General features: G+C 38.6%; 1 protein-coding gene across 2 annotated transcripts in view; it reads left to right on the top strand.

Moving 5' to 3' along the window:
• The window catches only part of KCTD5 (potassium channel tetramerization domain containing 5), a 35,176-nt gene extending 8,449 nt beyond the window's left edge, over positions 1-26,727 (top strand). The window contains exons 2-7 of one of the 2 annotated variants that reach the window (XM_065645292.1): positions 135-243; positions 1,345-1,436; positions 2,596-2,691; positions 5,804-5,920; positions 11,489-11,614; positions 20,446-26,727. In XM_065645292.1, coding sequence (XP_065501364.1) covers positions 135-243; positions 1,345-1,436; positions 2,596-2,691; positions 5,804-5,920; positions 11,489-11,614; positions 20,446-20,475 — 570 coding nt within the window. In that variant the 3' untranslated portion in view covers positions 20,476-26,727. The remainder of the gene's footprint in view (positions 1-134; positions 244-1,344; positions 1,437-2,595; positions 2,692-5,803; positions 5,921-11,488; positions 11,615-20,445) is intronic. The other variant, XM_065645293.1, reaches the window with a different exon arrangement.
• The last annotated feature ends 439 nt before the right edge of the window (positions 26,728-27,166 follow it).

The following is a 27,166-nucleotide window of genomic DNA, read 5'->3' as shown; positions in this document are numbered from 1 at the left end:
TTGTGGTTGGTGTTTGCTGTTTTGTTGTGTTTTTTGTTGTTTTGTTTTTTGTTTGTTGTTGTTTTTTAAATTTTTTGGGGGGTGTGTTAAGTTGTTGTTGTTTTTTGTTGTTGTTTTGTTTTTTCCTCATCTAGGATGAAACAGGTGCCTATTTAATAGACAGAGACCCAACCTACTTTGGGCCAGTGCTAAACTATCTCAGACATGGGAAACTGGTTATTAACAAGGACCTAGCTGAGGAAGGTAAGATGTTACTAAATCTCCTGCTTTCTTGTCACTTGCTTATTATTTTCCCTGCTTTTGAGTCACCAAAAGTAACTTACAGGTAGATGTTAAATCTTCATCAGTGTAGCATTTTGATCTGTTTCAAGCAAAGCTGATAGGTATTGTGCAGTTATAGTATATGCCGTTACTTGAGTGTTTTGAGTATGATTCCTGATTTCACACCCCCTATCCTCAGAAATAGAACATAAATATTCAGACATGAGGGGAGATGCCTCTTATGGTATGACCTTGTATCTTTCATGTGTGACTGTGTGAAATATTTAGGTTTAGTCCTCTTCAAGCAAAAGAATACTGGCTGTGAAACAAGAAGATGTAAAGTGAAGAGTGAAGTTCTGGGATGTTTGGATGTGTGGAATAAATAAATTCTGCCCCCAGCTTCTCCTCCCTGTCTGCAATTCATACAAATTTTATCCTAATGGAGGATGGCTGGTTTAAACCATATAGTACTAAATCTGTATTGATAAGGTATTGAAGAAATCAATCAAAGAGAAATACAGTCTAACAATATTAGTGGGAAATGATGTGAAATATAATTTCCATGTGCGCTGTTCAACGTGGTATGTTTGGAGAACAGGTAGGCTTGAATCCATGAGCAACAGCAGTCTGTAGTATCTGTAAGCTTTTGTTTCAGGGTCTAAGCTCTCAAATGACAGTAAGAAAAATTTTCTGCACTCTGGCGGCTGCAGAGCTTTTCAGTAGGACTATTTTAATTTCTCTTTCATATTCCATCCTGAGGCGGGGCCTAAGCCACCGCGATCTATCAGTCTGCTATGAAATGGCATTTATGCTCCTTGTTTTTGTTTCCTACCTCTCATTCTGTGTGTGAAATGGCATCAGTTTTGTTCAGACTTTTTTAGGACAGTTTTTCACAGTGAACTAGGCTTTGAACTACATGTGCCTCAAGGAAGCCAGAATCATTAGGTTGGTAAATTAACTTTTCCGTGGGCAAAATGAATAATTTTCTATAGCTGTAGAGAAGATAATCGTAGGAACTGGTTGGTGGTTTTGGCCTGGAATCTTTGTTTACACTCTCTTTAAAAAAAAATGTTCTCATACTAGGTGTACTGGAAGAGGCCGAATTCTACAATATCACATCACTAATAAAATTGGTAAAGGACAAAATAAGAGAAAGAGACAGCAAAATCTCACAGGTGAGGCTGTTTTCTAGTGTATTTTTGATTATTTGTTCTAGGGCAAGTAGTGGGTGGGTTCCTTTTTTTTTTTTTTTCCCCCCCTTCTCCTTAACTGCTCATTTGCTCATTTCCCCAGTAAGATACTGAATGGCTGCCTCCCTTGCTGGCTGAGCTGAAACCATTAGTACGCAAAGATTAATATTATTAAGTGCCAGTATCTGCCAGTCTGCTTACAAAGATCACAAGCATATGGTTCCAGTTCTTGTTTGAAAACTGAAAACATTCTAAAGAATTGTCAAAAAATGTCTGGCAATAGTAGAATTTGTCATAATAACATTTCTGGAAATAGTTATTTTAGAAAACGGCTTTTGTAGAACACATTTTTCTCGTATACATTTAAATACTCTGAATATGAAGAGATTGTCTAACTATGGAATAAGTGCTGTTTCTATGGTGTGTTTTCACAGCGTACACACGGATGCTGTTTACCTCCAGTCACACACTTCTGTAGCAAAGTTCGTTGCTTTATTTGTAGTGCTCTGTAGCTGAGAAGACTCTACCTCTTCTCGTTGCAGCTCGTGAATGTTTCTTCATGAAAGAGGCTATGATAGAGAAACTGTTAAGAAAGTATTCAAGTTTGTTCTTCAACTCTGCTACTCTGGCCTTCCCTGATAACTGAGTCTTCATGGCCATGTTACAAACTCATGTTGCCAGATTTCTCCTGAAGCTGGGCTGTGGGATTGCAGAGTTGCTCTGACAGTGTTTTCTAAAGGGTTTCAGCTGAAATGGTCCTTGTCGTTCATTGCTGTAGATGGGAAACTTTGAAAGGGAAATGAAGATGTTCCTTAAAGTAAGGTAGGCCTCTGCAGAACCTCAGCCTTGATTTTGAATGATGTGGTTTGCTGCCACATGGAACACTAGGCAAGCCTTAAGATTATTTTGTTATAACTATTAAGTAGCACTCAGTCTCAGAAACATTCATGAAGCATTGAGTCTTCTGCAAGGTGATTCTGAACAGATGAGGTTTCTTTTTTTTTTTTTTTAATTAAAAAAAAAGAAAGGCAGGGGGTTCAAGGTGGTGTTGCTTACCATTTCTAAAGAAGAAGGGTAACTTTAGACAAGTCACATACATAGTGAATTCCAGGCTGTTTTGAGCATCTTATATTTCTTCTTGAAGGTGCCAGTCAAACATGTGTACAGGGTGCTGCAGTGCCAGGAAGAAGAACTCACTCAGATGGTTTCCACAATGTCCGACGGCTGGAAATTTGAACAGGTAAAAAAACCATAAGGGATGTAATTACAAAGTCTTCTAAAAATTCAGTTATGTGAGAGAATATCAAGTCAATTCTATGTATATTTTTAAGTGCAGTCATTTTCAGAAATGGGATCGATAAAGATGCACAGTTAAGTTAAAATTTGATATTTATATTCTTATTTGTCAGAGAATAAAAAACCTGTAGCTTTCCAGGAGGTAAATTGTGCTGATTTTCAATAAAAACATCTACATCATGTTTGAAATGTAATTCTGCAGTGTCTACACATGAACATTTGAAGGGTGAATGAACCAAAATTAACTAATACAAGTTTATACAAATTTGTAGGTCAAATATAAAGAGCTCTGGGTAGAAGAAATGAGCTTGGGAGATAAATGCTTGTCAGGCCCAAACAATGGTTCTTCAGATAAAGGACTGATAGACATAGGAGGGTGAACTTATCCGGCACGGATGTCAAGCTGGACAGGTGTGAGCTACGTGGATGTTCTCATTCTTTGCAGTGCATAAAAATGGCTTTATGTGTAGATTCAAGAATACATTGTAAAATTGCTAGAAGATCTTTCTGTCATCTTTGCTAATCTCTGTAAATAAGAAACTAACTGTGTGACTTGTTCATCCTTCGCATTCCTAACCTACCGGAATATCTAAACTGCGTTGGAGCAGTGAATGTGTTAACGCTGGAGCGAGACATGATGCTGAGCCGCCAGCTCCTTGTTCAGTGGCTGGTGCCAGCTGTAGGAGAGATGGGAATAAACACAAGTCTCTTATCCCGTGCAGTCTCACTTTAATAACACAACAAAGCAACATTTTTTAAAAGTATGGCACACAAAGGTAAAAGAGAACATTTTGTTTATGTATGATGAAATGTGTAAGGTGCTGGTGTCACGGAGACAGCCATGATCAAGTAAACTAAACCAGCACAGAGTGTCTTGTGCTTCAGTTCTCCGGCACAGGTATTACCAGGTCTGTTTGGAATGCCCAAAGCTGAATGTTGTTCAAGTCCTGGAAAAAGCTCTCACTTAATGCACATGACTGTTGTTGACCAGTACATTGACAAAGTTGGGGTTTTTTTTTACATTCTTTTTTGTCATGAGAAACTAGCTTTCATTGCAAATAGAGATTCTTTACTTTTTAACAGATTGAATTATACTATGGCTTTTACCTGTCCTAAAGCCTTGTATTCTTTGGGGATATTGTGTTTGGGAAGAATACTGCTTTGACAGTGCAAATGCTGAAAGAACTATCATAATTTCTTTTAGAATTTAGATTGCCTTCTAGCACTGGAAAATTCCAGTGGTTTTCTTGAAGGTTGTGTCTCTGTTTCATCCAGCTTTCTCCCAATTCCCGTGTTGCTCTCCCTTGGACACATAGTTTGAAGCAGATGAACACAACAGCTGTGTGGTCTCATAATGCTCATTACCTCAGACCGGGCCATTCTCTCCTTTGGTTGTATTGCAGACCTGCTTTTAGCAGACATCATTCACTTGAAACATGGTTTGGATATTCTGTATAATCTAAACAGTTCCATTGTTAAGATTCGAGAACAATGTAGCATTACTATAATTTTTAATCTTGTCTAAACCTGTGTCGCTCAGCAGCATGCTTCCCTCAGAAGCAGTCTCTGGGGTGGCACCACCACTCTTTGTACGTATTGTCATTGGTGGGATAGAAATAATCATTTTTTTCGGAGGAGTAATATTCCTGTGGGCTGAGAGTCCTTGTGCTCTGTGCCACATATAACATGTTTAAGTGGTTAAGTGGTTTTGATCAAAAATATTTCTTTCCCCGTACCATTTCAAAATTTTATTGTAAAATACAATTGGATGTGGTGATTAAATAGGAGGTGAAAGTGTTAAACTTCTGGTGCTGTATTGATGCGCTTTTCCAAAGAATACCACTGAAAGTACTGCTGGAATATGGTAATTATGTATCAGTCCCAGTCCAAAAACTACTGCCAATAATTGTGCTGCCCCACTTCTGTGATTTCAGTGGGTTATTTTGTAGGTGATTTTTAGTTTCAATCATTACCTCTTCAGGCAATCAGAAAAAACCAGTATTTTGGCAATACTGCTTAATGAGAAACTCTGGGCTGTACAAAATCACTACATACAAAGGCTTTAGACAGCAGTGGTGTGTCAGGCATGTAAATTTTAATGATCAATGTAGCCTGAGTCTGTGGCCATGATGCTGTCTTAACTATGTTCACTGAGGGAGGAGGACGGTGTTTAGCTGCTGCCCTCAAAATTATTCACACAACAATAGCAGGATGAAAATACATGTACTGTTCATGGGCCTTCTCATCAATAGTAATCTCCAGTTTACTCAGGATAGGCAGTTGTTGCGTAGTTCATCACACTTAATTTAAAGCTCTAATCTTTCTCAAGTGCGCTGACAGGCTATGCTTTGATTTAAATGGGCAAGGAATTGCCATGTATTATGAAGGTAAAATATTTTTTGTAATAACAAGTTGAGAATTTTAGATGAGGTTGTTCTGAACTTCTGAATTATTAGACATTTAGCAAGTGTGAACAGAGTTCTTGGTACTGATTTTTATGGGAACAAGACAGACAATTTTTTCCACTCCAGTTATTTTCTTGGACCTTCTGTAAGTTACCCTTTGAAAACCTACTTAGAGCACTCAACTTTTTTGCCTCTAGTTTCCGTAGCTGTATTTTGTTTATCAATATGTGGAAGAAGATGAAGCTCTTTCATACCCAGGCTTGCTATATTGCTTTACGTAACACCTTCCAGTCTTATATCCATGTTCCTTCTGCACTTGGCAAGTATGACAGGAAAAAATGCTCACTTTCATAATGCACCAGACCTTGTTTTTCAGAGTAGTTTGCTACACCAAAGTGATATGGGAAGTTTTTTGACTTACTATCAATAACGCTTAACTTCCCTTGAAATTACAAAGGGCTTTGCAACTGCTTCCGTAAATTTTAAGTATGTTGAAATGAAAGTTGTAGCTTGATACCAACCTGTTCTAGTGGCAAGTGAATGTTACCTGAACATTTGAGCTCATCTGTTACTTGTACAATTCGGATAATGGTATGTGCTTCAGCTTTACGAAGGTTTCTCTTTGTGTTTTGCTTTGATTGGTTATTTCAGCTTGTCAGTATAGGTTCCCAGTACAGCTGTGGCCGGGCCCAGCAGTCAGAGTATCTGCTGATAGTGTCACGGGAGGTGAGAGGGGAAGAGAGATGCTTCCAGAAATGCTGCAGTGAGGTGTGTCCCACCGTTCTTTTTGCCCTCACACTGATATGCTTGGCTTTCTTGCATTTCTGCTGCTTTCAAATCATTCCACTTTATTCCTGGATGTACAGCACGTAGTAATTTGTGTGTATTTGTGACTGGCTTTTGTTTATATTCACAGTATTTCATTATACATTATGAATGTTTGTATTGTAAAAATAATAAGAAAACGAGTTTTAAAACCCTAGTTATTTAGTTAAAGGTTTTTCTTAAGAAGGTTTCATACCTTTTCAGTGGGTAACTTCTTTTACTTAAATTTCCTCCAAACTTAACAGCCTTTGATCCATACTTGTTAAGTAAAAGTGGTACCATTTAAACATTAGGAGCCCTGTAAATAAAGCTTTGAGTTCACTGGGTTCAGAAAGGGACATTTCTGTGCTAATCATTGTTCCAATTTGAGTGTATTTCATCCACCTAATAGCCAGTTCTGAGTTTGAACCCTTGTTTCTAGTAACTCAGAACTTAACTGTTTTTTTAGTGGATTAAATATATTCAAAGTAGAACAACTAAAACCATGGGGTTTTTTTCAGAAATAAAATATGGAGGAGTGAAGGGAGAACAAAACCAGCATTTTAAAATCTAAAGTGGAAAGAACACTTTTGGTTTTTTGGCTTGTTTATTTGTTTGTTTCGGGGTTTTCCCCTTTGGGAAGTTTTCTTGAAACCCAAATGAAGAGTTGTAGATTCACTCATTGGCTTTTTAGGCCATCTCATCCTTTCTGCTCCCCTCTTCCCTCAGGTCACTGCTTTTTAAATTGCTGGGTTACTTCCCAGTGTTCAGGAATTTAGGAATTATTTTTTGCTAACCAGTAACATTGGAGGGGGGTTCCAGTTCTTTACATAGCTGTGCTCTGTTTTGAAGTGTGCTGTGTGAATTGATTTGGGAACCTGGTGTTCTGTAGTATTTTTCATCAATAAAATATCAAAGTACTTGTTCTTTGCCTTGCTATATATATGGTTATTCAGCCTGAAAGATCAGTATAACATGATGAAGATAACATGACAGTAAAGTGACTTGATATGAGCAGAACTTTGCCTGTGAGTTTACATGGGCACTTAGCCATGAAGTTCTAGGTTTTAAACCTGGACTGTTGCCTAGCTATATTCCAGAGTCTGCTTTCAATGTACCGAGCACTATCTGTTTCTTGCAGTTGTATAGGTAACATTTGGAATGTGAAATTAATGCACTAGGTTTGCAGATTTCTTGGAAGTGAGTGGGAAATGTGGCCTGTTGTTAAGGGACGTGTTGGGTACTGAGAGCATGATGTTATTCCTGTGTTCAGGTCCTGGATAGCTCGGAGTAACATTCAACATAATAGGAATGGGAGATGGAGGAAGGCAGTGAAGAAATAAAGGCAGGTATAAAATAAAAGAAAAAAAAATCTGGAAGGCAATGAGTTCTCCTTCCTCCTAGATTTGAAGTCTGACAATTGCATTAAGAGGCCTGAAATTTGATTTGAGACAGGAAGAGATTCATATATTTTGCTGCCATTGAGTAACTTGATTCAGGAATCATTTGACCTGTTTTCTCAGCTGTGCCACCTTTATCATCTGTTTTTCTTAAATACCCTTTTTTTCTGAAAGACACAGTTATCCTCTAACAGAGCTGCAGACTTAAGAATAAGTTCTTCAGAAAGTTGCTTCATTATTGTCCCTGAAATAATTTGTAAATCTTTCCTCTTTGAAAACAAGCCTTACTGTGGCTGGGGGTCAGGTACTCCTGCCCACCTTTATTTATGCCCAACTGGTTTTTTTGTTGTGGTTTGTGGTGGTGGTGTTTCTTTTTAAAAACAAAACAGAACACACAAACAAATAAACAACAAACAAAAAACTTTGCCCTTTCTGATTGTCATCTTTTTATCTTGCTTAAAAGTTCAGGCTTTATGAGAACAGGATCTTCCCTGTTATTATTTCTTTGTCTTTTCAGGAAAATCCTGACCTGTATTGGCACATCAAGCAATATAAAGCAAATAGCTATATTTCTGTTTATTAAATAATAAAAGTGATAATGGTAATAATAATGATGATGCTTTCCATTCCCGCATTTTTAGTTACAGCTGACAGTTTACTAGTGTCAGCACCCTTATTCCATGCAAACAGTGAATGGACCATGATCTAATGAATTTTCTGCGATAAGTAACATCGGCATTTTCCTATGCTGGATTATGACACTGGGGCTCACAGGGACGCTCAAACAGGATCACACTGCTTTAGTAAGCAGAGGAATGAAACAAGTCATGGAAGGAAAAAAACAATGAAAAATACATACATGCATGTATACATATGTATATATAATCATACAAATCTATGAAATTCAGCGTTTCAAAATGTTGTGGTTTCCCTTCATTAAGCTTCTGGTCGTTAAAACTTTCTCTACTTTTTAAGCCCCGTGAGCCAAAAAGAGTTTGTCCTTTCAAAAAGTCTGAGAAACAGTGGGCTGCATAATCTAAAATCCTTTTCTTGTGCATTGTAATGCATGTTTTACAGACCTCAGAATACTCTGATTTGTTGTGGGTTATTTTGGGGAGGGTGGGGGAGTTTGGCAATACCAGTTTATCAGCATCCTTCTTAAAGTGTTGTCGCCAACACTGGGAACAATGGGGTGACTTTTGGAATACAAGTGCTAAAATATTGCTTTTTTTCTGGTGATACTTTCTGACACAACAGTTCATTTCTAATCTGCAATCATTTTCTATTGTTTCTTTTTTCTGCCATCACCCTTATTGCTGCTGATACATGTCAAAAAGCTACAACGAAGTTTCTAGCATGCTGTTGATATTATGCAAATAATACATTCTTAGTAGCACATATATGGAACTGCTTATGTGTTGGAGTTTTGAAGAACTTGTGTTTAAATTTGCAAAGCGACTTTATCTTGAAATGCACCAAATGATTAGTAATGGCAAAAAGACATCCAGATGTTTTGCAGTCAGCTAAATCAATAGTCCTGTCCAACTAGCTAGTAAGTAGTCAGTCTGCCACGTCTCCTAAGAAGACTTGGGTGCAAAAGGTCAATTTATTTGGGTTATGAAGCATTGGTGGGGTGTAAGTATCTATCAGCTGAGGACCTGTCAGCCTCGTTGAACCAGGATTGATCATTTGGCCAAGGTTTCAATCTTGTATCATATATGCTTTTAGAGAGGTCATTTATTCCTTTTGAGTGTCAATGAGTAAAGTATTTTTCCTTCTGGCAGTTGTTATCATAGCTTATCTGATAGCAAGTTCTTGGCCCTTTGCAAGAAGAAATGTTGACTGCATACTAAATTGAATCATATGCTTGAATTTTATTCTTCAAATTTCTCTTCAGAGAAGGTGAATTATGCATGGCTTTGTTTAAATATTTATGCAACTTTTTGAATGTTTTCTAGCATTTAAGTAGGTTAAAAATACTGCTTAAAATAGTCCTACATTTTACGTCAATAATTTAAGCAGTTACTGTATTTGTGTTATATGGTTTGTAATTGCTATGTAATATACAGGATAAACTTTATACCACTTCAACAGGCTTAGAGCCAACTGAACTGCTTTTTTTTCCTGAAAACTTATGCATGATGCTTTCTGCTGGTAGGGGAGAAAGTCAACAAGTCATGTCTATATATGAAGTAAGTCTGGGTTGATTTTTCCAGCTTTTCATTGGACTTTCTTAGTCCATTTTGTGCAACTAAGCAACTAGTAACTTTATGGGTTTTGTGATTCCATATTACACAAATATGCTATGGTGCAGACTGTAGAGTATCCATTGTGAAAGATTAGCTGACTTCACATCTCAAGATAAACGGTGGCTTTGTATTCCAATGAGAGTATATTGGTGCCTCTAAAAAAAATTGGGGTTTTGTAACTTCATTGCATGGTTTTGGTGGAAAAAATGTCATTATCACATTCATTTTTGGTCAGCCTGTGTTCATTACTGACTGTATTTTGCAGAGGCAGAGTGATGTTAGGAGCGGAGGAGGGAGGGAGAGGTTTCTGGTGATCAGGCCCAGACAGCGTAGCGAGGGCGGGTGGTTTGGGGGCGCCGAACGTTGCTGTTTGGTGCTGTGAGCCCCTGGGCCCCGGGCTCTGGTGCAGACCGGCCCGTGTGCGGGCGCTGCGGCTCTCCTGGACGCGGGTTCTGTGGGGCAGGCGCTCGCTGGCTCGTTCCTCCATGCTGGAACGTCTGAGATCCCCCTCCTCTCTCTCCTTACAACTGCAATGAAGCTTTGTTTTCTCCCGAGGGTGCTATATGGAATCTGCTTTTAACCTTGGTCTGCCTTCCACTTCTGCTGGGGGAATAATCTCATCCCTCAAGTACAGATTCGGGACCAAGATTTCATCTTGGCTGCGTCTTCTCTGCTTTAACAAAGATTTACTCTCTTTGGTGCTCTGCTGGACTAATGGCAGCTCACAGTTTGTTTTTAGACAGATAACTACAGGGTTTCCAGTGCTGTTGCCCTAAAAAACAAGTCAAGCATTTTCTATGGGGCCATTACCAGTGCACTTTAATGATATAATAGAGAATAGGAATAGGACAGCCTTATCACATGTGTGTGGTGATTTGGTAGGTAGATTTAATACATTAATAGTTTTAATACAGTTTTGGTAATGACATTTAGATACAGTGTTTCTGTGCAACAGTTGATTTTTTTAGGACTTTGATCTATGTCAGTAGTAATACCACCATACATTATCTTGCCATGCTTTTGAAATAAACCCTTAAAGTAGCTACATCTGACTTGATTCTGGCTTGGAAGGGCAGGCTACGTAAAGCTTCTAGCATTAGGTAAGTGTACTGTGTGTAAGGTAAGACAAGTTACACGAAATTTCTGCCATTTGCTGAACATGCTGCATATAAGGTAGCACTGATGTTGAGTATATCCTTTTTTCTCAGTAAATTGTCGTTTATCATTCAATATCGAGACTTGTAGAAGATTGTAAATATGTCGCATTTCATTATACATGGCTTCCGCTTGTAGCACTTCCTTAATTAACTTAGTCGTAGCAGTACCTATGAATTCCAGATATTAATCTTGGTGTCTCACCATGCTGTGTCTTGCTGTTTTCCAGTCAAATGCAAATTTTGTCTTTGTCCACTCAAAACATGTTTTTATACAAGTACCATTATTCTGTAAGTAAAGTGGGTATCTCTTTAGGCTAAAGTGCTTCTTGCATGCAGCTGTTTACATGTTAAATTATGCCACATAAAGATACCACATACAAACTTTTTAAAACTAACTTTGGAGGATGGGAAGGTTTCTAGTAAATAACAGGGAACAGGCTACTTCTCCACTGACCTGCTCTATAGCCTTTTCTTTCACAGTATAATCATAAGAATAAATCATTAATTCTGTGTTTAAAAAGGATAGGTGTATTTATCTCATCAGAGTGTCTGTATTTGTCAATATCAAAACATATTTTCATTGAAGTGGAGGATCACACTTCAGGCACAGCCAACAGTCTGAAGAGAGTTTGTACAGGCTGAGCAGTGTTTGTACTAGTGATGAGAATTTATGGAGTTTGTTTTATGTGGAAATGCAATTCACTTTCTTTTTTTCACATCTTTCAGCTGGTCAGTATTGGTTCCTCCTATAACTATGGCAATGAAGATCAGGCTGAATTTCTGTGTGTTGTATCAAAGGAATTGCATAACACTCCCTATGGCACAACCAGTGAACCCAGTGAAAAAGCAAAGGTAAGTTACTAGACACTGGACTAAAGAAGTGGAGTCAAATTGGGTGGGCCTCACTAACTTGTGCTAGGCCTACCTCTGTGCTGGAGCGTTATTTAATTACCTTTTTTCCTCTCACTCATGACTAATAATGGTTCCCTGTCCATCGTATGAGAGACTGTAAATGGTACAGTCAGCATGCATTCGTTATACCAAATGAGTTCTTTAAATGCAATACTCTGTACTGTTCCTGATGCCCGTGCTGTTTTTTCTAGTATTGGCAGGTATTTACTGTTCACAGTTCAGAATCGTGATTTTGTTCCTTACACATTTGAATGCTTCCTTATTCTGCTGCTGGTTCAGCTGAAATTTGTTTTTCTTGTTTGAGTTCAGTTGAAGAAATCTTACCGTGAAGAATGGAGATTGTAATATACTGTCTCTGAAAAACAGTCATTTGCAATGTTATAAAATGAAGGTATTTTTTAGCTTAATATTTTCAGGTTTCTACCTAGTTCTCTTTACTTTCTGTAACCTGCTTTACAAAAAGATTGTAATGGGCACAATATCTTAGCATTTTACTCTGTTGTCTTTTAGAGTTTGTACAAAGGAAAATGTAGAAATACAGCTGAATAAGGCAGACCAGTTATTTATGTAAGTTCATTCTTCTCTTCCATGCATATTGGACAGTTGCTATCATTCTGTCATTGCTCTGCATGAGGAGATGACTACAGACAAACTGGATACTCCTGTAGCTGGCTAAAAAGCTTTTCATTTAGTATATGTAGGTGGGAAACAAGTGGTAAAACATCAAAGGTTGCTTTTTCAAGAATCACCTTCAGAGAGATTAAATTTTGAAATACTAATGGGTCTTGGCACTGAGGCCTCAAATAAATAAAACTTCGCTACTTTCTGTGCCTCGGAACTTGATTATGCAGCTACATATACAGAGATATTTTTGTAAATTGCACTGTAACAATACTCCAAGCTTTATGTTGGATTCTTAGTGAAATGATTAATTTATGCTCTTTTGCCACTGTTGAGATAAAACTTCCAAAGAGTTGTAAGGGATTAATGTAGTCAAGAGTAAACAGTGAACCTGGGTAAGCCACAGCTCACTCCTTCCAAAACCATGTTCAAGGTCTGCTTTTGCCAGGGTGCTTCAGGAAAACTTTAAAAGTTGACAGGCTGATGAGTTGTGTGGTAATAATTTAGGGCTGAGATATATACCTAAAATAAAACATAGAATTCTAGAACCTAATAAACATCTTTGTAACGAATGGTAGTACATCTTCAGGGAACTTCAGAAGCTGCCAGTTACATTGCATCCTTAATGTAAAAGAAAATACAGATCAAATGAAACTATTAAATACAGAAGTTAGTTGAGAGTGCAGTACAACTCTGTAAATTCAGTATCTCTGAGACAAACTAAATCTTAGACCTCTCCATTTAAGTTCTTCTTGGTCATGGTTTCATAGAAGAGAGCAGAGCATAATTTGACCAGGGTGATGAATAAGAATTACTGTTCTTTTTGGTTGGAGATATAAACATTCTCTCCTTTTGTCCTGGAAGAGTTGAGCTGTTGCTAGTAATTATTGGCAAAACTTGAAGAATAATTTTTTATGTATTATGTTTCTAGTAGGTCAATTATTTTTTGATATGTATATGTTGTACCGGGGTGGGGAAGAAAAAAAAAATCTCTTTGGTTGAGAGATTTCTGACAGCTGTGTTCAGGAATGCTGACTGAACCTGGGGAGCTGTTGTCTCAGTAGTTCCCTCTTGGCCATTGTTAGTCCTCCAGTCTGCAATCTGTTGGTTACTGTCTGAGTTGGTCTTCGTGAAGTTCATATGATTGAAATTCTGATATCCAGTGATATATACAGAATAATGTGTTCATGTACTGAGGCTGACTTTTAGAAGCCATGAGAAAGTCATCATGTTACTTTGGCAGCAGGTTGCATTAGAGAAAACAAAAAGCTGCCAGTATGTAATTTTTATTGACAAGCACTTAAACTTTAATTAAGAGTACTGGACTTTCAGAATAAGAAAAACCATTTTCTGATAGGCCATCTAATCAAGCTTCACCTTCATTCCTTCTTAGAGGCTTTTTTTTTCTTGTGTTTTCCTTTTTTCGAGAATGGTTTGTGTAGTAAGTTAGCAGTTGACTTCCATGTAACCTTCTAATACACCTAAGCGGAGGAAATTAATGGCATTTGGGCATTGACTTAAACGGTTTCAGTGGCTTTTCCTGGTAGCCATGGCACTACTGTTAGATAACCTGTGTTGCCATGAGCATTCCCCTCTCTCATACCACTTTATTGACTTGTCACTCTTGGGACAAATAAGCAAACCTTGTTCAGAACATCTGCATCCAAAGTTAGATTCTCAAGTGCTGTCCTTTCCCATCCATGGCAAAGAGTTGAGGAGTTAAGGTACCAGCTTTACAGTTTTATTTAGATTTTCTCTGTACCTGTGGTCCCTATTCTTACGTTGCATGGCACTATTGGCTTCTATCTGATGACTTTACGACATTTGAAGAAGGAAATTTTCATGGAATATGTAGTGTTCATCCTTGAAACTATCTGCTGTCATACTTTCTTACAAAGAGTGGGGATCCCAAATAAAAATAAATAAATGTCATTCCCAGATGCTTCAAGTGTAAGTAGACTGTACTTTGCTCAAGCTCTGACTCACTGGCAATCTCTTCTTTTCCTTTCCTTTCTCTATACTTGCTGCATGCTGCATGCCACACAGAGTGAGGATGAAGAAACGGATTACGATATGAATGACTCAGATTAAGTGTAAATGTCATGGTGAGCACTAGCTGCCCTAGGAGTCTGCCCAGATGCTTTTCTGCCCCATCCAGTTCCTACCCCCACTAGTGCTGCCCTTTGGCTAGTCCCAGTGGTGTGTGTGTTTGTGATTGTCGTTCTGACACGGTTAGCAAAGACAGAATTCCTACACCAGATATTGCTTCTTTGATGGAATAATTAAGTGTTGCTCTTATAAACTGCATTGTGATCGGTTCCTTTAAAGCTTTGCTGAGAAGAAAATTTCTTTGTGTAGATGCTAGGGTCAGAATTGCTTTTCATTTTTATTTTCTGTGCACCATCTTTTCTATCAATTTTGGGTTTTTTAACATGCAGAGGCATCTGATACGAACTTACAGTATACATTTTTAGTAAATGTCTGATTTAGCAATAAATTAGCAAACTTGACTGAAGGGCAACATAGTCAAAAGGTGGTCTTTCTGATAATTTTGAAACCAATAATTTTTGAATCAAGACTTGGCCAATATAAGTAAATAGTGTGATCTCAGTACTACAGTTACATTTATCGTAGGAAACAACTCTTTCCTGGGAGGGTTCAAGTCCTCCCCATAGTAGTTGGACATCTTATTGAAGATCGAAGTACTTTAAAAGTCACAAGAGGAAGAACACAAAAGGTGCATCAGAAAGAACAAGTTTTGCAACCTTTTCCTAACGTGCCTGCAAGCACTGCTCAGATTTATTCTGCTATCTGATTTTGAGAAGATAACTTGCCATTGAATGTTCAGTGATACAATGTGCGGGTAGTCACTTGAGCCTGTATAAATTGAAGTTATTTACAATTGCATGATATAGAACTCCAGCTTCTCACCTATACACTAGAACTCTTTAGCTGTAAAGCAGCCTTATACTTATCTTGGAAGTGTTGCTTCCGCATGGCTGAAGAAGAACTTGCATTATTTTCTTAACTGACGCTAACAGAAACTATGGCTGAGGTAGAATAAGGTCTTTTGTCAAGTGTTCAGGAATGGCTGCAACAAATGGATCAAATCGGAAGCTTTATTGAAAAAAAACAAACAAACCAACCACGGCATTGTGCTGGAATTGAATGCAAGATTCTTAAGCTGCCTGAGACACAAACAGTCCTTAAAAAGCTATTCTATCTGCAACAGATTTGAGTGGAAGGAAATAGATCTCACGTTCTGCTTCCCTAAGAAGCAATCACATTCAGGCCCCTGGGATATGGGAGTCCATTCAGCATTGTTTAGCGTTTGTAAGTCAACTTGGGATCTGGTGTACCTGGAGGAAAAGCAGAACAGAAGCATGAAAAAAAGAAAACTCAGAACACAGCAGATCTGCACCAAAGTCAAGACAGTTTCCAGTGTCCGTACAGACACGGTGATGAAAGGATTGCGAGCGGCACCGCAGAGAAGGACTTGGGGATACTGGTGCGTGAAAGATTGCACGTGAGCCAGCAATATCCAGCTGCAGCCCAGAAAGCCAGTTATCCAGGGCTGCATCCAAAGCAGCGTGTCCAGCAGGGGCAGGGAGGTGATTCTGCCCCCTGCTCTGCTCTGGTGAGACCCCTCCTGCAGAATTGTGTCCAGCTCTGGGACTGCCAGTACAAGACAGACATGGACCTGTTGCAGCAGGGCCAGAGGAGGGACACGAACGTGGTCTGGGGGCTGGAACACCTGCTGTAAAGAAAGGCTGAGTTGGGGTTGCTTGGCCTGGAGAAGAGAAGGCTCTGAGGAGATGTTGTTGTGGCCTTCCAGTACTTAAAAGGGGCTTACAAGAAAGATCGAGCAAGACTTTTTACCAGGGCCTGTAGTGACAGGATGAGGGGCAATGTTTTTAAACCGAGAGGAGATTTAGATCGGATATAATGATGAAATTCTTTACTAGGAGGGTGGTGTGACACTGGAACAGGTTGCCCAGAGGAGTTGTGGATGCCTCGTGCTTGGAAGTGTTCAGTGTTGGGTTGGCTCACAGAATCACACAGAATGTCAGGGATTGGAAGGGACCTCAAAAGCTCATCCAGTGCAATCCCCCGCCGGAGCAGGAACACCCAGATGAGGTTACACAGGAAGGTGTCCAGGCGGGTTTGAACGTCTGCAGAGAAGGAGACTCCACAACCTCCCTGGGCAGTCTGGTCTAGTGTTCTGTTACCCGCACTGAGAAGTTCTAACTCAAATTTAAGTGGAACCTCTTGTGTTCCAGTTTGCACCCATTACCCCTTGTCTTATCATTGGTTGTCACCGAGAAGAGCCTGGCTCCATCCTCGTGACACCCACCCTTTACATATTTATAAACATTAATGAGGTCACCCCTCAGTCTCCTCCGAGCTCCAGAGCCCCAGCTCCTCAGCCTTTCCTCACACGGGAGATGCTCCACTCCCTTCATCACCTTTGCTGCCCTGCGCTGGACTCCCTCCAGCAGTTCCCTGTCCTTCTGGAGCTGAGGGGCCCAGAACTGGACACAATATTCCAGATGAGGTCTCACCAGGGCAGAGCAGAGGGGCAGGAGAACCTCTCTGACCTACTGACCACCCCCCTTCTAATCCACCCCAGGATGGGGGGCTTTGAGCATCATTTCAAGCATTTCATCTAGTGAAAGATGTCCCTGCCCATGGCAGGGAGGTTGGACTAGATGATTTTTAAAGGTCCCTTCCAAGCCAAACCATTCAGTGATTCTATGATCTCAAATGTGTGGGCAGAGGAGCATTATCAGTGAAGTCACCCGTTTAGCTAGTAGAGCACGTTCTCCAATGAAGACTTCTTCTGTGCTTGCTTCTGCTCCGGACATACTCCTCAATCCTAGCTATTAGCAGTTTGGCAGAAGACCTACCATAACTGGTTTCAAATCTTATTGACCTCTGTAAGCCACTAAAATTTTTTTGATTAGTCTTATCAAAGGGTTTTTCAGGGGGAAAAAAAGGAGGAATTTCAAATTGCAGAAGAGTCAGTCATCCTTTCAGTATTTACGAAGTGCAATTTTGATAGTATTCCTGATAACTGAAATTCAGTTTCTTCTTTGGATAAAGTCACTGCTCATGAATACAAAAGATCCTCTTTCACACAGTTTCTGAACAGAGGAGCATGGAACACCTCTCATGAGAGCTAGCTGATCAGAAATCACCCTTTAGAAAAGGTATGGGCTACAGAAGATGTACCAAGCGAAGTGTGTTAAAATATTGCCTGATCTGATAGAATTTTCTGCTTTATGTTGAGCTTACTGGCTCAGTAAAGTGTGCCAAATTCAGCATCCAGATTTGTCTTAGCTTTATCTTACTGTATGTGTTCCTGAAACTACAGAAAATAGTTCTAAGTCTTAGAAGTACTTTTTATCTTCTAGGAAAGAATAAACGCAAATGTTTCATTTTAAATTGGAAAGATTTTAAAAAATAGTAGATCAAATAATATTTTCTAACTACGCAGATGCTTTTTTCGGCCATGTCTTTGTCTCCATTAGAGATTGTTTCATTTACTGACTACATTTGCTGGGTCAGACTGGTATCTACTATGTGGACATCTACTCCAGCACTTTGTTCTCAGCTATGACCAACAGCAAATACTCAAGGAAAGAGTTTACGTATGAAACATTTATAAAATTAACTCCCAATACATTTCCTCACCTTCCAGTAAGCCTCAGGAATTTTGGCTTCAAGCCTGCATCCAGATCATTGTATGAAAGCTACAATGACACTGCGGTGCCATGAGCAGATGTCAATGGCACTGTCTTCTGTAAATTCGGCTAATCCCTTTAGAATATGTCATAGTAGCAGATTAGCAATTTTCTGGGCCTGGCTTTTCCTCACAGAATTCACTTGGATCTTTCCTAGAGTTTGAAATGAAATGTTTTTTGCTTAGTACACATGGTAAATTATCTTCATGAAATAAGCAATGTTTGCATCTAAAATATACCCTAAAGCATGTCATGGCCCCTGGGAAACATATTTTTCTGTATTTTGGAAATTTATTAAAGTAGCTGCAGTGACATCTGAAATGAAAAAGAGCTTTGTATGCACAAAGCAAGACCCAAGTACTGCAGGAAGTACAGTAAACAAGTGATGAAGTGGATTTTTTGTTTGTTTCTTAAGCTAACATTGAACTGTCTTCGAACTGTCCCTGAGGCACCCAAATGGTGATGGGTTCTTCATGAACTCCAGTCCTTAAACAATCCCATGGAGTAGTGCAAAGCGGTCAAGAACCTATTTGACTACAGTTACTATGAAAGACATATTAGGCTTGACAATAGAGGCTGGTAGGTTAAATTATCAACATTTTAACAATATTGAAAAGAAACAAAACACCTAGACTTTTTTGATTTAGAACTATACATGAAATTGCTGTGCTGAGTGGTTGCCAACCTTTACCTACGAGCACGAAGACCGAAGGTTTTGTGTGTGCGGTCAGATCCCATACATCATCTGGGATTGAGGGGGATACTGAGCACTAGCCTCAGGTGTTAGTCTTAATGTCAGATCACACTGAAATCATCATCAAAGGAAATTCTACATTGAAGATAGCTCTGCCATTTTCCAGGGATTGTGCCTTTGCTCTCTTTCAGCTTTTGAGATCAAGAGCCCTTCCCAGTACTAGGAAAACTGTCAAGAAGCAAAAGAAAATGAAGTATAATTAGAGGTACTTGTACTTACAGATTAACGTTGTTAAGGACTTTCCCTTAGTACATTTGAAGCTTTGCTTAGTGCTTTATTTGGCTTCTGTTGCTGTTGGTTCTACAGTTCGCTGAAAGGTGTCCCAGCAGTGCTGTGCAGCCAAGAGCTGACCTGTCATTGCTGATGTGGAGCAGCAACGTGAGAAGTGTTGTGCTTGGACAGCAAATCCTGAGACCTGGATCCTTTCCTCACTGGAGCATCCAGAAAAAATTGAAACAGAAAGGGAAAAAAAGTAGTCAAATTGGAAGCAGAATAAGTGGTTTTTATGTTGTAAGATGCTAGAGACAAGGATTCCTAGGTTTTCCAGGGGTAGATATTTTGTTTCTGTTAAACTTCAGTCCCTATGTTTAATATATGCCTTTTAAAGTGAATATTAAACAAGCTAACTGCTTTTAGGGGGAAAAAAAAAATCCTCTTACTCGCTATAATGGGAATCTTAGTTCCTTGGTAACAGTGGGAGAATCAGATTCCTTAGACAGATTTTTTTGAGAAATCTGTTCCTCCTTGTGAAGTCAGAGCCTGCGTTGCCTTCAGCTGCCTGGCCTGGATGTTTCAAAGGATGATGATGGACAAGGTAGTGCCTGAAGAGTTCCATGTGCTGTGTCCACAGAAACAATTTTCATATGGACAAGGATGCCTAAAAAAACTTGTGAGATCTTGCATGAGAAAAAGATAATAATGTAACAATATTTTAAAACTGCCATCAGAGTAGTACTTATTTTTATATAGCTGGTCAGTCTGGCTGATAAGTTTTGTATGTCTGAACAGCATAGTAAAAATCTGTGAAGAAATGTAGTTTGTTGACTTTAGCTCATGCAGAAGACCAAACCTGGGTATCTATTTCAGATTTTAAATCAATGTGTTGATTTAAATCATGCCAGCTCATACTCTTCGCCTTTGAAAACTTCCTGCATCGTCTTGCCCAGTATGCCATTTGTGCACATTTTGACTTGCTAGTTCATGTTTTCAGTACTAATTTATGGGACACAATTTGCAGCTGAAACTTCAGAGACTTCAGGACATTTTACTGGAACAGGAACAATGAAGATTAAATTCAATTTCTAATGAAGTACCGGAGTTCATTTACCACACAGGACCTAAGTATCTTCAGAACTAGGATGAGGTGAAATGGCTTACTTTTTACACCTAGCAACCCTTATGCTTTGGTTATATTAATCATACTCAGTTCCTAGTGTTGATTTACATCTGTTTTCATTATGTTTGATAGTAGACATTGTATGTATCAATCTGTCTTTTTTCAACCTGAAAGCACAGACTTCAGGAATGTTATTGAACCAGCTGACACTTTATCAGTTATTTGAAATACTCATTATATTGCTCTTTGACCTCCATGTTTTAGGAATGACACAGAGCAAATATTGATTTATAGAATTCTTATTGGTCTGTTTCAGATTTTGCAAGAACGAGGTTCCAGGATGTGAAGACAGTATTGAATGGTGACACTTTTTTTCTTTTATTCCAAGACGCAGTGAACTGTCACACTGAAGAGGCTCGGCTGTAAAAGAAAAAAATCTGATTTAGACAATTTTCTGTTGATCTGGGTTCAACCATTCTTGCCTCTAAGCTGGTGTTAACTGGCTGAAAGTGTTGCAAGATTATGTAATGAGAATAGATGGTGTGGGAGTGTGTTAAGCTTTGGTTGTAGTGCATGGTCGTACTCCCTTGTGGGCTGACTGACACTGGTCATTGGTTATTTGAAAAGAAATGACCATGCACTTGTATTTTCCTCCGAGACATGTAGCACTTAATATCTGGTGCTGGATGACCCAATGTTGATCAGTTCAGAGACATTTTCCTACTAATCATTGTAAACATTTAAAGGACAATGTAATTGGTGCTACACAGACACACACACACATTGCAGCCTACAAATGCAAATATTTGGGCCTACATTGTTTTCAGAACCAGTGGCAGCCCCAGCTGACTGTGTTATACTGCACATTCCTTATGTCTCTGTGACATGCTCTATTACATAATAACAGCCTAGGAGATCAACTGAAACTAGCATGTAAAAAGTTACACAACAGACAAAAGGTTTCTCTAAAGGAAGGGTGTATATATTGACTGGATTTATAGCATATTTTAATACCCAAAGGGAAGACTAAACTCAGAGAAAATGGCCTTCATCTGAGTTATTCTTGAAGTTCCTTCTGTTGAAACAGTCTTCTCCTGCAAAAGTTATGCTCCAGTCTTAGCCAGACGTTTGGAAGGGGAATCAAAATTCACTTAAAATGAACAATTGAACATTCTGTTTCTTTTGAGATGCTTGTACTCACATGTGTGTTTGTGTTTTTATAAGATGCCTATAAGCATTGAACTCTGTGGATTATGGTAGAGATTTCTCAAGAGCTGAAGGTTGCACAGAAATATGGCTGGCTAGTCCTAGATCCCTATCTCTGTGACTAGGATTAAAATCAACCTTTTGTGAACACAAGCTCATCCAATTGAAAAACTTAATTGCTTCAAACATTCAGGATACCTGTAATCAATCTTTCTCTTTCTATACTGTTCCATCTATGCAGTTAAAGAACACTGTTTGAAAACATCTGGTGCAGCTTCATTAGTTTGTCCTTGATGAAGGCTAATACACAAGACTGGAGCTTTTTAATACACTATGTTTTGAGCAAAATATTTAGCAGATCTTTAAAACACTTAATGAAATTGACTATCAAACTCGGCTTCATTGACTTACGAAAGCAGTGGAAGGGAGTTGCAAAAAGCTACAAGTTTGGTTTGAATTCTAAAGACATTACAGTTTTCATTCTCAGTAACTTCAGAATTTATGATTATACTCTAGGTAATCCTTTACACAAAAGCCTGATTTTTGAAACACCCAGGGTCTACTCTTTTTTTTGTTTGTTTGTTTTTTGGGTTTTTTTTTTAAGGACTTATTATACATCGATAAAAGTTTGGCAGAAACAATTTGTAAAAACCATTTCTACTAAGCAGGTTAAGCAATGGGCTAAACGTTTTGTCCATGTGTCTAATGCTTGAAAGGGTTTGTAATGCATTTTGCAACTTGGATGTGGTCTGCACGAGGAAGCTGCTGGCCCCTCCACAACAAGAAATAAAATGTTTGTCATTTTTTTTAAGATGTTAAAACTGAATTGAATTTACTAAAAATGTAATTGTGTAGGGGGAAATGTTTATACTTTTATACTTTTTTAGGCACCCATATTTTATCATCTTAAATTTAGCACCCAAGTTTCCCCTAAATAGTAACAGATTATCTTGTGTATCTGGAAATAAGCGTAACAGTTGTCTGTGTTAACTGCATATTAAAGCATTTCCTCTGCTGCAGTAGTCACTGTGTTTTTAAACAGCATGACTCCACCAGATTCTCTGAGCTCCCCAGCTCATGGGACTGCAGCCGACTATGTTTCTTCTTGTTTTCTTGATGTGCTCTCAGAGTGATTCAGCATTAGCCTAAGTGGATTTTAATGCCTAAAATACCAGTTTTACAATGATGCTTCTCAATCAGCATTTCTGTTGTATCTCTTGTTTAACCCCAGAAAAGACAGAATATTTTATTTCGTAAAGTGAAATTCTCAAGACCGACAGCAGCAAAGCATGAGTAACAAACTGAGCAAACTGAACAAATTTAGAATATGTAAGAGTGTGTTTTTCTAAGTATGTTTTTTTCCACTGGAGTATTTTCCGTTTAAAAACATGCTTTTATGGTGAGATTACCTGCAATCTAGTTTACATGTATCCCCGTTGTAGCAAATTTGGGAAAATGAGTGGTTAATCGTTTTGCACTTGTTTCCAATACCTCACAGAGATTTTTAAGAAAAAAACAAACAAACAAACAAACACCAAAAAACCAAAAAACCCCAAACTTTAATAGGCAGGTACCTTGTAAATTATTTTAAATATGCTGTTGTTTAAGTCCACCTGAACTACCTACCTTCCTGTTCTTGCTAATGCCATTATTGCTTTAATTTTGTGCCCATGTGAGGCTTTCAGACAGATGGAAGTGCTACTGTGTGCCGTTTTCAAGGCATTAAGAATCGATCCCTAAATAAGTTTGGTTTCTTTTTATTTGACTCTTGTAATTTCAAATAAAAATAGCTACAGTAACAAGGTAGTTGCATTAGAGTCCAGTTTACATCATGAGGTTTTGCAAACTTTGCTCAGTCTGTTGAGATCTTGCAAGATGAGGTAATGTACCAATATAGTGTAAACTGGGGTCCTTCGTCCCTTTTTTGTCATTTGTAGAGTATTTACCTCAAGAGAACTGCCTGTGACTGTATAGAGCTGCTGGGTTCACTGGGGTCTGTCGTCGAAGAGCTATACTGCAAGAGCCTTTGACATGAACCGTGGATTTACACAGCTGCTCTATTCTTAAAACAGTGTTCCAGGTTAGAATTTCAGATCCTGAGCACAAAGAGATCTCGGCAGGCGGAAATAAAGCAGGAAGGGGGAAGTACCAAAACATAGCAGTTAATCAAGGTGACCTTGTGAAACTGTAAATTCTATGAAAGATTTAACTTTCTACCCTTTTGCTATATGAATATTCAGTGAAGTTGTTTGGCATGTTGTCCATGGAACAGGATGTTACTGCAGCAGGTGATTAGTGGACTTTCAGTTAAATTCTTTAAAGGCTTTTGCATGACAAACTTCTGGCAAAACTTGTTTAAAAACTGAGAAGTTCAAATTGACTATAGCAACTTCTTGCTTTGAGTTAGGAAACGGTGTATACTGTTGGCCTTAAGTTTTGTCAGAGGCTAATTTTCTGTATCAGAGGTGACATTTTTATATTAAATGCTTTTGACTTCTTCAGGTGGCAGTTAAATTGGAGTTTATCTGCAGTGAACAAGTCATTCTGAGGCCTCTAAGGTGTGAAATGAAAGACAAAAGGCTACCTGGAATTTTCTCCAATTAACTGTGGAGTCTCCATGGATTATGGCCAATAACAGTTTGTTATCCCACAGTAATTTGTGTGTCAAAGGCCTGATTGTATTTAGAAGCTTTATATTGATTCTCTACTAAACTTTCAGTCCTCGCAATCATATACTCAGAATATTTGGAAAATGTACTGTGTTTTTTTCAAACAGCTAGGTTTCTTGTAATGATAAAAGTTCCTTCCATCTTTCATTGTAGCATTGGTAAAAGATATTTCTAAAGAAATTGAGCTCGATGTATCCATCTGACTTTTTTGTCTTCAGATTTTCTTCAGACAGTAGCTGTGTAGCTCCATTTCTAGCAATGCGAATGCGCAGTTGTGATTGATTAGAAACAGAACTGTTTCCTGAAGATACCACAACTGAATCAATCTCCTCTTTCTCTGAGAATTGTTTTTTTTTCAGGAGGAAAAAGAAAACTCGTAGCAGGTTAAACAAAAGAAGATTTGTTTGCAGGCATGCTTAGGGAATGGGTCTGTTGAGTAGGATGATGGTGTTTCCAGAAAACTGCTTCTCAGAACAGAACATTGTATTCTGTGAGCATCTGTTGAGGTTGTTGAGAGCTGTTGGTCTCTTTTTGAGCAATAGGGAGTGACCACTAGTAAATTAACACACACTCATTAGATATCAGTATTTTTATTAGTATTACAATAGTGAATTTGAGATGCAAAAATGCAATAGTATCTGATTGAATGAAATGACCTAGAAACTAGATTATGTATTGTCTAGTCATTCAGGTATACTGGAGCATATTCCTTGAGAAGTACTGAGAAAAAAAGTGAATACTGGGCTTTTCGTGGAGATCAAAGTCAAATGAAAGAGTCTGGAGATGAGGCTTGGGATTTTGTTCACTTGAGATATGATAAAATCAGAAAGTGTCATTCTCCTGTTTTATTCTCTTTCTCACCACATCAGAAGCTTCTTTCAAGTTTTTCAAATTAACTTCTTCAATCAGCTTCAAAAGGTGGAGCCCAGGATTTTGTTATGCCTTCAACAGTATCCGTTAGCTTAGGACAGTAGGAGTAAAACTTCCAGTGGTCATTGGAGAAGTGTCTTTTCTAACACAATTTTGAAATACATACAGTCTGAGGATGCTGCCTGGTACTTCACTGTAGTTTACACTGCAGTTATGCCCAGCTTTAAGGACAGTCTCAGGATCTTACCTGGATTTGTGTGTAGAATTGTTGATCCTTAAAATGGTATAAATATTCAGGTGTTGGGGTTTTGTTTGTTTTTTAGGGTTTTTTTAAGTGGAAGGCTCTCTGAGCTCAGTGTCATATAACTTTTCTTTGTTTTGGCTCACAACAATCAGGAGCTGTCTTTAAAGGCTTCTTAGTGAACTGAGGTTTTAAAGGGCTAAATAGACCTTATTGTTCAGTTTGCCTAAATGAGTGTCAGACAGAAGGAACTCTTTCCATTTTCAGTGCAGAAATGCTAAGGGCTAAGATCCTTTCCAGAGCTAATTCGAAGTTCTGGAGACCTGTAATTGTTGAAAAAGCAGCTAGTCTGTTTTTCTTTCAACTCACAGACTCTAAAACAATTTTTGCGAATGGCTGAACCAATTGCAGATACAAGTGTTCATATATGGCTTGGGATTTCAGTGTCCAGCTTGGTGAGGAATGCACTAGAGAAGACAGTATACTTCCCCACCACTTTATTATTGCCAGTGCTGAGATGTAAAAACTCTTATGAACAGCACTGGCAATGGAGAGACTTTGAGGAAGATTCTGACCCAGGAAATGGTCGCTGGATATTTCATTGCAATTTAGCTGTCCTTCATTTTAGCAAGGTCTGTCGAGGCATAAACTTCTCAAAAGTTCAGTGAATAGACACTGCTGCAAGCAGCTTTCTGGGCCTATCAAGGGCTTCTCTTTGGGATGCTGTAGGTTAATAACTACTATAATGAGAAGAAGTTTTTAGACAGTTCTTTTGCTGCTTTGGGGGTATGTGGAAAGGGAGGAGGAGGTTCTGTGGCAGTGCTCTCCTTGCCTTAGAAAGCTGAGCCTAAATTTCAATCTGACTTAGCACCTGTTGAGACTTCCAGGCCTGGTCATCTGAAATGTAAGAGTTATTGTATTTAGGTACATGATTCTTGCTCTTTTTGAAGATTTTTGCAGAAGCTTATGCACAACTTTACTCAAACTCAACTTGGCTCCTGCACTTGCTAGGATGAGGCAAGTGCCAAGGCACGGTGAGACAGACGTTGCCAACCTGTCTACCTGGAACTTCAACAAGATGACCAAACCGAAGGAGTATCAAATGGCAACTATTTCCACCTGCTCCTGTCCTGAGCCTCGTCTGAGCCTAGCTGCAAAAAATCTCATTTCTATGGACTCTGTAGGCCCACCTACCCAATTCAACAGATGTTTTTTCCTTTTCCCCCAAATCACTGGTCTCAAAATGAGTTGTGCATCAGCTTTTTGTGTTAATATCCCAGTGGCCATACTTGCAACATGTTATTTCCTGGATAGTGGATTAGCAATAACACTTTATTTTGTGCCAATTCATTATCTCTGAAGTGTTCTTACTGCAGCAAAGTTTGAGTTTTGATCTAGTTTTAATGCTTTTGCATTAGTCAAAACTCTTAGCACAGACAAGAAACTGAATCCATGGAATTTCCCTGGATAAAAGTCTGCTAGGGCTTCCCAAATCATTTGAAGATGGTTACAGGTAACCGTCCTTTTTAAAACAAACGTACAATTAAAAGTGTGTGGGTATTTTTTTAACCTCCTTTTCATAACACTAGCGTATTGTAAACTGCATGAAATAAACCTGGTTTTTTCCCTTTTAAAGTCTGATGTCTTAAATCTTTCTTTTCTAAGTCTGTTAATGTTGACATTAACAGTGTAATATCACTGATATTCCAAGTTTAGCACTTCAGACATAAAACGGAGTTGCATTTTTGTGCAGTGATTCAAAGCAGTAATACTTTTTCCTTTGTAAAGGAGATGTATCCTTTTATGCTGCCCCAAAAACTTCTGTCACAAAGACGTCATATTTATTCAGATATGGGAAATGACAGTATTTTGTGTTTACTATGACTGTTGCTGATCACTATAGTAGGAAGTACTCCCCTCTGTTATGGATATATAATTCACACAAAATAACATGTACCAAGTTTTAACTAATCACTTTGCATACGTTTTATTTTGTACAACTCACAGGTCACCCTGTCTAGCATCACAGATTTATTTTAGAATCCAGTACT

This window comes from Caloenas nicobarica, chromosome 14 (assembly GCF_036013445.1).
Source record: "Caloenas nicobarica isolate bCalNic1 chromosome 14, bCalNic1.hap1, whole genome shotgun sequence".
NCBI classification, from domain to species: Eukaryota; Metazoa; Chordata; class Aves; order Columbiformes; family Columbidae; genus Caloenas; species Caloenas nicobarica.
Note: the sequence above shows the minus strand (reverse complement) of the source record. Positions and strands in the feature narration are given on the sequence as shown.